The sequence below is a fragment of the Micromys minutus genome (genome assembly GCF_963924665.1).
Source record: "Micromys minutus genome assembly, chromosome: 17".
Taxonomy (NCBI): domain Eukaryota; kingdom Metazoa; phylum Chordata; class Mammalia; order Rodentia; family Muridae; genus Micromys; species Micromys minutus.
Genome location: NC_137952.1, coordinates 38802208 through 38814447, shown reverse-complemented (window position 1 = coordinate 38814447; position 12240 = coordinate 38802208). Strand labels below are relative to the sequence as shown.

At 45.8% G+C, this 12240-nt stretch overlaps 1 protein-coding gene across 1 annotated transcript; it reads left to right on the top strand.

The window, feature by feature from the left end:
- Nucleotides 1-2500: 2500 nt before the first annotated feature.
- On the top strand, nucleotides 2501-10404 carry PROKR2 (prokineticin receptor 2; the record flags this gene model as incomplete). The annotated part of the gene is made up of 2 exons (XM_080931608.1): nucleotides 2501-2946; nucleotides 9708-10404. The coding sequence occupies 2 exons, from the start codon at nucleotides 2501-2503 to the stop codon at nucleotides 10402-10404; spliced, it is 1143 nt and encodes a 380-aa protein (XP_080787734.1).
- Between the last annotated feature and the right edge of the window lie 1836 nt (nucleotides 10405-12240).

Below are 12240 nucleotides of genomic sequence, written 5' to 3'. Positions count from 1 at the left end.
ACATCGTGACAAGGCTCAGTTCCTCCTTAGTCAGGGTTGGCTGTGGTTGGGGAACCTAAGGAAGGGGTCTGTGAGCTGACCCAGAGTCGTGGGGTCCATCTGGGGAGAAAGGACTTATCCTAGTGCGGGGCTTCTTAAATTTTTCCATTCAGAAGGACCACATTCACCAGAGAATTTCTTACACATTCCTGTGTTTGTAAGTGTATAAAAGAGGAATATAATTCAAACATTTACTAATAATGAATCGTTAATGTATTTTACAAGAATTCTTTGATAGGCATATAAATTTACCGTTTATGAATGAGGAACGCAAATTTGCATAGTAATGAGATGGATTGCGTATTTTCACATAAAGAATTAAATCTTGGCTGAATCTTTGATACAGCGTCTAGAACATCTTTCAGAGTTGAATGATACTTTGATTTTATAATTGTCAGTGCTGGGAAGGCCTCGTCATACAAACACATGGTACAAATGGCAAGCTTGCTTCAGGGCCGTGTCAAACACTGTCGTACTGTCGCAAACTCTGTCCTAATTCTAAGCCAAATTCATTTAATTTTTTTTCTAAATGAAACACCAGTCAGCTGCTCAAACAGAAAGTTTTACATGTTTATTTTACATGTGTATGTGCATATGTGTGCACATGTGTGTCTGTGTGCATTGGGTGTACGTTTGTGTGTATGCATGTTTGTTTGAGGTGAGGGGGAGGGCAGAAGAGGATATCAGTTCCCCAGAACTTAGAATTACAGGCAGCTGTGAGCAACCCAATGTTGGTGCTGGGAACTGAATTCTGAACTCTGGTCTTATTTAAGAAAGCCCCCTGCAAGAAGAGGAAGCCCCTGTGACCACTAAGCCACCTCCAGTCCTCCAAATAAAAGGATTTTTCCTCCATTAATTTATTTATTCATTTTACATAACAATTGCTTCTCCCCCTCCTCCGGATTCTTCCTTCACATATCCCCTCCCGAATCTCTACCTCCTCTTCTCCTCTGAGAAGAGGACTATCCCCCCACCCTGACACATCTAGTCTCTACAGGGCTCAGCACACCCTCCCCCACTGAGGTCAGACAGGACAGCCCAGCTAGAGGAACACATTCCACAGACAGGCAACAGCTTTAGGGACAGCCCCTGCTCCAGTTGTTGGGGACCCACATGAAAACCAAGCTGCACATCTGCTACAAATGTGGGTGGGTGGGGAATAGGTCCAGCCCGTGTATGTTCTTTGGTTGGTGGTTCAGTCTCTGAGAGCCTCAAGGGTTCAGGTTAGTTGACTCTGTTGGTCTTCCTGTGAGGTTCCTGTTCCCTTCAAGGCCCTCAGTCCTTCCCCCAACTCTTCCATAAGAGTCCCCCAGCTCCATCCAATGTTTGGCTGTGGGTCTCCACATCTGTTCTGTCAGCTGCTGGGTGGAGCCTCTCAGAGGACAGTCATGCTAAGCTCCTGTCTGCAAGTATAACAGAGTATCATTAATAGAGTCAGGATTGGTGTTTGCTATGGAATTCTGAATTCTGGTCTTATTCAAGAGGGCTCCTAATAAGAGAAGCAAGCCCTCCCTCCCCCCCCCCCCCCGCCCCCGACCATTGTAACCATTAAGCCATCTCTCAGCCCTTCAAATAAAAGTTTTTTAGTCAAAACCTTTCAGCACAATAAATCCGAGGATACACTAATTTGTAACTGAATGCAACAGTGTATAGCATCCAGTGTGTAGTCTTTGTTTTCCATAATTAAACTGTTACATTTCAGTGAGAGCAGACAGCTTTGCATGCACAGTAATTGTACACGTGCAGTTCACAGCACACGGGTCTGAGGCAAGGTGTTTCAGGCCCTGTTCACTCGCACTGCAAAGCACACTAGCACACAGGGCAAAGTGCACATGTGTGTTCAGAGACAAGGCTACGACGAAGTGTCCTGATGCAATTTGGTGGAAGGATGCCAGAAGCAGCCTGGATTCATTGTGAGTCTGATTTTGCTTTTTGAATTGATTTTTGTTCATTCAGAAGCCGTTTACGGTCACTTCTCCCCCCCCCCAATGCCACACTCTGTTATGCAAGCCCCATAGTTTGAGACTGGCTTCTAGAGCTCTAAGCAAAGAACAGGAGAGTAGCAGGAACCCACCCCAGCCACCAATACATTCCTGTTCAGCCCCTGCCTTGTGCCATTGTCTGAGGTGCTGCGGAGAGTAACACAGTCAACCCAGCACTGTTGCTGGAAGAAGGGCAAGGGTGCACATTCTTCTTGGGTTTCTGTGGAGATTCAGTAGCCAGCAAGCAGATGGCCTCCGATGTCGTTGGTCCTGGGCGGGTCTGGTTGGACTGGACCTAGGGGACTGATCTGATGTTCGCTGACCACTGGTTGTGTCTTCCCCTCCCCCCAGATCCTGGATGATATCAGTTCTCCCCACGGAGTCCAACAGAGGCCTACACACCACTGAACCCTGAAGTGCTGAACTCCACGTGGGCATATCTCCCTGATACCCAGCAGCCTACCTGTCTCGTCATCAACATGGGAGAGCAGAACAGAAACACTAGCTTTGCACCAGACTTGAATCCATCCCGAGACCATGCCTTAAACTACAGTTACGGTGATTATGACCTCCCTCTGGGTGAGGATGAGGATGTGACCAAGACACAGACCTTCTTTGCAGCCAAAATTGTCATTGGCGTGGCCTTGGCAGGCATCATGTTAGTCTGCGGCATTGGCAACTTCGTCTTCATCGCTGCTCTCGCCCGCTACAAGAAGCTTCGAAACCTTACCAATCTCCTCATTGCTAACTTGGCCATCTCGGATTTCCTGGTGGCGATCGTCTGCTGCCCCTTTGAGATGGACTACTATGTAGTGCGTCAGCTTTCCTGGAAGCATGGTCACATGCTCTGTGTCTCTGTCAACTACCTCCGTACTGTCTCCCTGTACGTCTCCACCAACGCTCTGCTGGCAATCGCCATTGACAGGTGAGGCTCCAGGTCAGTTCTCCCAGGCTGACAAGGCTCCAGATGTGGCAGCTCAGTGACTTGCCAAGGGGCTAGAGTAGACGTTCTCCAGATGTGTTCCGTTCACCAACATTTGAGGAAGTCGGAAGCTTCTGAGTCTCGTAGCTCTGGTCATGCCCTGAGACACTGCTTCAAACAGAGGTAGCACATGCCCTACAACAGAGAGACAAAAAGCAGGACACTCAGGCAGCAACTATTTAAAAGCTATGGGAGAGTTAGCCAGAGCTGCTTCCAGTCAACAGTGGGTACCAAGTATTGTAGCCAGATCCAGATACAATGTGATCCGTTGCTTAGGAAGCTTCCTGGGCCCCTGATGATTTCCTCTGCCAATCTTAGTAATCACTCTCTGTCACCTGCTATTTCATTCTGTCTGTCCTTTAGTCACTTCCTTAGAATCACGGCGTAGGGAGCGTCCCTTCTGGTGGTTTTGTTGCAGAGCTGTTTTGAAAATAAGATGGAAGAGCAGAATTTGCGTCCAGGAAAGGGAGAAGGACGTGTTTGCTCTTGCTGTTTTGCATTTATCTGCATGCTTATTTACATATATTTGCATGCAATGTCCCAGAAGTCCTTGCTCTGCTATAAATTTGTGGGTACCAATTGTAACAGCAGCAAATGAGAAAAGTCTTGTGTGTTTCACTTAGGTGCATAGGTTCCGGCCAGCACTGTCACCAGTGGTTGGATGGGGGATGGGAGAGCTCTTTGATGAGCCCACCCTTTTGAGCCGCTCTGAGATGCGTTCTGAAGATGGGTTTCCTTTTGTCTCCTGCAGCTCTTCTGGTTCTCCCTCGTCCTGGGTGCTGTTTAGTGCTGTTTGATATACCCGTCAATTATTTTCCGTTCTCTTAGTAAAAGACACAGGAACAAGCTACCGCTTCCCTTGGATAGTAAGATGCCCATGTGGAAAGCACCTTACATTCCTGAGGCTCTGCAGTTCAGAAACCAGCTCATGAAATGCAGACTTGCCCGCCAACTGCACAAAACTCCTCAGGGAAATCACAAACTATCATCTGCCACAATGATAGAGTTGCTTTCTGAGCCCCACCCACCTAAGTCGCCTGAATTGGAATCCCTTGAGCTGGGGTTTTTTAATTCACTTTCCTTAGTAACTAATTGGCTGAATGAAAGCAACTGCTGTCCTCATGCCTCATCCCCTTGTAAGCTGTGTCTGGGACACCAGTCTTGCTTTGTCTTTGTGGTTCGTGTTGCTAGGACTGTTTAGGAAGCAGTCACCCTGGCACAGACATCCCTGCCAGCTCTTCCCCATACAGCCTTCACATTCCGCCAGCCATGCCATGTGACCGTCATCCCTGCTTTCCTTCCTTCCTGTCCCTTAAGTTTAGCTCTAACTAAACCCAGGACCTGTCACTTCAACTTTGCCACTTGGCTGCTCATGATGGACACTCTGATGCTCTTGTTGACCTGTCTCTTGCTCCCCAGGAGCTTCTAACTGCACCCTAAAATTCATGTTCATAGAAACGAAGCATCTGAGAATCAGTCACTTATTGCTGGCTTTCCCTCGGGTATCCCTTTGCTTATGAAATCTCCAGAAGTCCCGATGTCACAGAATATAAATCCTGAGTCTAGCATTGTGCCCTATGCCAGCATGACCCTCCAATTCATACAGTGTATGAAGTCCCTGTCTGTGTGTCTTAAAACAATCGTCATGTCTTTGGTCTTTCTGCCTCTACACTAAGATACCTATATCTAAGTTTGTGTTCTTCCCCCCAAACCCTGTGACCTGTGCAGGGATCCATGTGCAGGAAGTAGTGAGAAATGAGAAGGGAAGGCGGTAAACTCATTCCTCAAGCCTCCGCTGGTGATCGCTGCTAAGAAACCCTTGGAGTAGGTGTGGATCACAGCTCAGAGTTCTGTTTTGAGGCAACAAAACAGACCAACGTGGTGATAGCAGCCAGGGAGGGAAGAGGTACTGGCAGCGTCTGCCATGGCCACCACGGTTCCCAACTGTGCTGTCCCGGGGTTATGAAATAGAAATGCAAGCAGTAGACGATGTAGTTTTTGAACTCAAGAATTTTTTTTCCCGTGTAAAAACTAGGAATTATTAAACATTGAGAATAATAAAAATACAATGACTTACAAATGTTAGTTTGTTTTTTTTTTTTTTCAACAGAGGCAAGGGTCTTACCTATGTAGTTCAGAATGACGCTGATGTTGTAGTTCAGAATGACTTAGGTTACTGGACACTGGGATAACAGGCACATACCCTCAAATCTAGACTTACCTCCCTCAAGAAGCTTATACCAGCCATGGCTGGTAGAGGAGCAAGACGGGGGAGGGGAGGCTTCATGGGCTTCCTAGAGTGCTCCGCACAAAGCAATGTGACAAGCACAGCGGGGCTCCCGGGTAGGCTGGGGGGTTCTGTGAAGCTCACAGGTGAAAGAACATGGAACCTCTAGAGCAGCGCACCTTCTGCCTTCATCCGGCTCTAAAACAATTAGAAAGATGGATTAGACATCCTTACTCTCCCCTGCTGGTGCTGATTTTAGAAAAGAAGTCTTTTTACCTGGGCCATGTTGGGTGGTGTTTCCTAAGAGATCCTATTTTTATTTACCTCAGATAGAGAAACAATTTACATTTCTTGTGAGTTAAAAGAGACTTCCTAGCCACCGCCCTCCCCCAACACAGCTTCTCTCCCAAGAGCCTCCAAAAAGGATGCCATCTGCTGGCCCCCACCTTGTCAGACTTCTGACCCCCCCAACACTGCACTATTACAATGCACATCATTTGAAGCTAGGGCCACAGAGGAAACAGAGACCCAGAGGGGCTTAAGCACCAGTCCATGCTCAGCCTGGGCTCCTGCAGAAGCACCACTCTCCCTGTGCGTTTCCATCCACTAATTCTTCAAGCATGCCTGTTCTGCATGCTGCCTTTGGAAGCTAAGCCCAGAGACTGCAGAGAAGGTGCTATTTCTAGTTGCAGAGAGTTGAAGGAATCCATTGACCTCAAAAGCATATGCACACACTCAAGCAGACAGTTGGCAACAGGGACCTTTGCAGATGTCTCTCTCGCCAGCAAATGACTCATGGGAAATACGATCAGCATTACAAAAAGTACTATAACTTTGTTATACATTATGGATGTTTACTTTCTTGGAAGCTGACACAAATGCTGACAGTTTGTCAATTAAGTCATTATTGTCCTCACTTCACTGTTGCAGAGACTAAGTCTCAGGAGCACAAGTTATTTATCCAAGTGCACAGTTTAGAAACAGACCTGCCTAACACCTTCTAAGTCAGTGCTCTTGTTACTTGATGTTAACAGTGAATTTTGGAATATCCCTCTCAGTAAAAAACATGTGTTAGATGACAAAGTATTTGAGTGTAAGAGTTAAGGGTAGCCATGAAGGTTATCAATAAGTGTGTGTGTGTGTGTGTGTGTTTGAAGCTAGCCTCATCTACAATTAAGTTCCAGACCACCCAGAAAAAGGGGGCTGGGGTGGGAAATGGGAAATGAAAACAAAATAAGCAGAAATGTGAGGTTTTTTTGCATTAGTTATTGATATGCGGTGAGTTATTGGTATACTCCAAGTTATTGGTATACTCTGAGTTATTGGTATACTCTGAGTTATTGGTATACTCTGAGTTATACTGTGAGTTATTGGTATGCTGTGAGTTATTGGTATACTCTGAGTTATTGGTATACTCTGAGTTATTGGTATACTCTGAGTTATTAGTATACTGTGAGTTAGTGGTATACTGTGAGTAAGTGATACACTGTGAGTTATTGATATCCTGTGAGTATTAGTTATTGGTACATTGTGAGTTATTGGTGCACTGTAAGTTTTGATATGCTGAGAATTATTGATACACTATGAGTATTAGTATAGTATGAGATATTAACATGTTGCGAGTTATTGATACACTGTGAGTGGTAACAGGACCAGAATGAGAGCAGTTTAAAGTCCTAAATTTGTTTTATGGTCTCTAAAGACTTTGGATTTAGTACTGTATACAGAGTAATGAATGCCTGTCAAAGATATCTGTGTCCAAATCTCCCAAAGTGACTGTGCTGCGCTGCATGCTAAGGAGGAGCAAGGTAACTCAAGGAGCTATGGTTGCTAATCTTTTAAATAGAGACCATACTCAGTAAGGTGGAACCAATTGAGGAGGTGGGCAGATTATCATAATAGGCACATGAGAAAGACTCCCTGGCCATTGCTGGCTTTGAAGGAAGGAGAGATTATAAACCAAAAAAATATAGGCAGTTCTTAAAAAGTTAGAGATGTAAACAACAAAACCCGAACAAAATCCCCCCCCATCAGATTGCCTTAAGAATCCTAAAAAGTGCCACCCCTGGCACCCAAGATTACCCAGTGAAACCATGTCATACTTCTGACCCCCAACACTGTACTAGCACAATGATGACATTCCAAATGTCACTTCTATTAAAAAGGCAACAGGAAACAGTCTTCCAGTTTCACAGTGAGACAGCAATAGTGAGATGTCTCGGTCAAGTGGGGAGGGTGATTATGCGTTCACCTCTCCAGCTCTGTAATGCTCATCCTCCTAGCCTGGTCACACAGATAGGTGGAAAGCCCAAGACTCCAGAAGTTGCAGTGGTAACACCCAGCAGGGAGCCCCCATATATTGGATGGAACCAGCTTTACCTTCCTTAACCCAGAAACTTCAAGTATGGAATCCGTTGGAGAGCCACCAGCAAGCAGGTACAGACGGGACAGGATAACTGAAATGCCACAAGGGACAGAGGATAGTCACATGGCAGAGGGATTCCAAGTCACGGCAGGGTTTTAGAAAGGGGATCAAAGGGTTTTGTTGGGGGGGGTGTCAAGGCCAGACAGAATTTGTACTGCTCTTGGCCCACACCTTGTGAACATTAAACATAGCAAGGATGTACTTGCATGAGTATCTTTCAGTAGATACTACCTGCTCTTGGCCCATACACTCATTTCCAGGATGATTTGTCTCTTATCTACCTCTCGTGCCTCTTCTCTTCCTCCACCCACCCCTACCATACTTCCTGACTCCCCACCACCACCATCATGTAATACAGAAATTATTCCAGGACCCAAATATCTAAATAGCTATCCTTCCACCTCCCTGGAAGCAACCCACACATTTGAGCTCATTTTCCACGAAGGCCCCAGGCCTCATCTGTCTTGGGCAGTAGGGCTCCTTCAAGAGAACAGGAGTAACACTTTAAGGTACTACAGCCAGATGCCTCTCTTGGCGTAAGATGGCATAAGGAGGGGGATGTGAACGTTTTGTATCAGGAGGCTCCGTGCTGGTATCTGCTGGCTACACTGGGCATGTTGCTTATTTCTTACTAGAGTCCCGAATCCCACTTAAGGCCTCCATAACGCAGGCTGATGTCTAGCAAGAGGGGGAGGAAACCTGAGCAGTGTCTACGACTCGCTCTGAGCTACACAGTTCTTCTTTCACCTTAAATAGGAGAAATTTGGAATGAGAACTTTAAGAGCACCATTGTGGGTTGATGTTAAGGTGATACATGATTGGACAGTGGAGAGGTAGGTGGGGGAAAGGCTGGAAAATGGAGGGGGCAGAGATTTGGGGGAGAGGAGATTCGGGAGGAGCATCTCGGTTCATCTCTTCATAAATAAGGCTGCTATGACTGTTTTATAAGGGATGGAATTGCACAAAATCATTTGACTTATAAAGGTTAGCAAATTATATTATACCTATCAGATCAGAGTAGTTTGGTGTGTTCTCTGATGTGATCACTTAATTGAGTTCAAAGGGTGTAGTAGAGGAATGAATAAAGCCCGCCACAGAGTTGGGGTGTGTCTAAGGCTTGGTAATAACACGCCAAGGGGAAGTGAGTGAAAACAACACGCTGGAGCGGTCGTACCCACCCGGGACAGAAGCAGCAGGGGCAGTGGAGTGAACCATGACTGAGTTCACAGAGGCAGCGTAAGGCCACCAAGATAGAGATCATTGTAGTGCCAGATGGCCGGGAGCTGGACCCAGCGAAGTGGGGGATAAAAAGTTAAGCCATCTTTTTAATGTTTACTGCAACATACTATGTTTGTGGTCAGGATGGGAACAGTGAAAATTCAAATGGTATCCTGAACTGATGAACTTGTGTGTATCTCCTGAAAAATGCTCACACAAGTACAGCCTTACTATGTTTAATGTTCACAGACTGTTGAGGTTTGGTCTAGAGCTACGTACTGTAACGCTAAATTCTGTACCTGAAGACTCAGGCCTACAAGTGAATTCTCACATTTACCAGCTTTTGTTGTGCAAACCTAGTTCCTTAATTGAGAAGGGTTGGCTAAATAAAAATGGCAACAGCCAACTACTGGAGGGATTAGAGAGAGGCAGATTGAGTTACCCGGTGAGCATCAGGACAGGAGATAGAGAAGGTGCAGGAGGAGGAAGCGGCCATGAGCTAGATGGGACAGGCTTAAATCGACTGTACTTTAACAGCCTGCAAGGTAAATGCCATTTGTCTTGGGTTGTATTCAGGGAAATAAATCTCAGAGAGAAAGGTAATTCCCTGATCCCTATGCCAGGCAAGGGAGAAAAGCCAGGTTACTTTAACCCATTAGCTGTTTCCATTAAATCCCTGCTCTAAAAGCCAAGTGGGGCTGTTAATGAGCTAATGCTGCTTAAACCTGGGTCGGAGGCACCTAGGGGAACTATTGTGTGGCCCCAGCTCTCTGGGCTGGTTAAAAAAAAAACAATCAGACCTCAAAATATAACCATCATTCCCTCTCCTTTCAGATATCTCGCTATTGTCCACCCCTTGAGACCCCGGATGAATTATCAGACCGCCTCCTTCCTGATCGCTTTGGTCTGGTTGGTCTCCATCCTCATCGCCATCCCATCCGCCTACTTCACCACAGAAACCATCCTCCTTATCGTCAAGAACCAGGAAAAACTCTTCTGTGGTCAGATCTGGCCGGTGGACCAGCAGCTCTACTACAGATCCTACTTCCTCTTCGTCTTCGGGCTTGAGTTCGTGGGTCCCGTGGTCACTATGACCCTGTGCTATGCCAGGATCTCCCAGGAGCTCTGGTTCAAGGCTGTACCTGGCTTCCAGACGGAGCAGATTCGCAAGCGTCTGCGTTGCCGCCGCAAGACAGTGCTGTTGCTCATGGGCATCCTCACAGCCTACGTGCTGTGCTGGGCGCCTTTCTATGGCTTCACCATAGTGCGAGACTTCTTCCCCACGGTGGTTGTGAAGGAGAAGCACTACCTCACCGCCTTCTACGTCGTCGAGTGCATCGCCATGAGCAACAGCATGATCAACACTATATGCTTCGTGACGGTCAAGAACAACACCATGAAATACTTCAAGAAGATGCTGCTGCTGCACTGGCGGCCCTCTCACTACGGGAGCAAGTCCAGCGCTGACCTCGACCTCAAAACCAGTGGGGTTCCTGCCACCGAAGAGGTGGACTGTATCAGACTCAAGTAGCCTGCAGGTGTTGCCCAAGGAAAAACTTAATATTCGATGCTCAGTCTGTCACGAACCGTCAACCCCACACACGACACGGGAAGATACAGCTGTATTCCTGCTTTCCTGCTCTAAAGTATCTCTGGATGCGTCTGTGCCATAACGTACAGCACAACTGTTGTCTGCAAGACACCTTACGAGACTACACAGAAAGAGTAACAAGTGACGTGGACGGAATGCTTCTGCCTGCAAACCACACCAAGAGATTATTCAGGGTCAAGATCTGACATTTGAGGATGACCTGCTATGTGCAGAAATAGTTACCAAAAAATGGCAGAAACTATTTGGAGTTAAGCTCGCTCTATCTATCTATCTATCTATCTATCTATCTATCTATCTATCTATCTATCTATCTATCCATCCATCCATCCAGGTTTCTAGAAGGAAATCACAAATGATTAGCCAGAATCCTGCTATTTTCTCATTCTGTATCTTTTCTGCACAGAACTGTCAAAGGCACTAGAATGAGGCCCTTAGACGTACTAGAAACGTAAGGATAACTCATCAATATGGAGACCATGCCCTCATAGGAAGAGGGTCCATACAGGATACTGACTTTCCCCACCCAGCTCCAGTTATCTTCTTAGATAGTCTGTATTTATCTACAATGCTGTAATTTCAAATGAGGGGAAAAAAACAGCTTTATCAAGTCTCATCAGCCTATAGGGTGAAGATGGGAGCTCCTAAGGCAAGAAATGTGTCCATTTCTGGATATTTAATGCCAAGGATTTCAGGGCTCTGGAGTCTTGGAGGAAGAGGACACAGAAAGAGCAGAGGTTCCCAGTGGCAATGAGTATAATCTGCCCATTTGCTATGATTTGGACAGTTTTCTAGAACATATTCTGAGTTAACAAAAGATGCTCTACTCGAGATCCAAAGATCCTGGTAAAAGTCCTAACTCCAGGACTCGTCTCTGTGTGTCTCCACTTTAATGGAATGGGGATGATGAAAACAGATCATTAGGAACATCAGCCTGCTGAAGTCATGGTGTGGATGTGATTTTCACCTCTTCCCTTGTTAAGAATGTAATGCTCATTAGAGGGGGTTTGGAATGGAGAAACAGCTCCACAATTTTTATCTCTCTTCTTTGGACCAGAGACTACTGAACTCATTTTGAAGTAGCACATCTATAGTGGGGCATAAAGGTCTCCCAGTCACAGTATGCAATCAAGAAGGGATAGTCAATGCCTATAACTTCAGCATCCCTGTGTTCCTAGACGGTCTTCCCAACATAGCATTGGTAGACACCAGGACTGAATCCACTTGAATTATTACATCATTTACTGAACACAGGGTTGATTAGGTTGGCTAGATGGGTATTTCCTTCCTCCTTCATAGCCCCATATGGTTCCCTCCCTTAAACTGCACACTCAGTTACCAAGGAAGACCTTCTTAACACAGGAGGACTGTTATCCTGTCCAGGACACAAGAGTGTTATGTTTCCCTGATAAACCTCCAAATAACCTCTCCAGTAGACACTGTACCCTTCGTGTGTCGACAGAATTTGCCTCCTTCTTGGATTTAAACATATCATCTTCCTTTCATTTAGATTTAACTGAAAAGCATTCCTGTAAATATCAATGTCTTTGTGATATCCTGGTGGAAAGAAAAGTGTATCATGTGAAGTAATTAACATACAGAATTATAATCACGGTGCCCAAAGGTTCCTTACTAATGTTTTATGCTATGTTTATATGTTTGATGTAAATGAAGTTGTATAGCTGCCTAAGGAGCTCAAACCTGAAATGAGGGAATTTCCAAAGGTGTTCTTATAACAGGGCCATCTCATACAAGCAA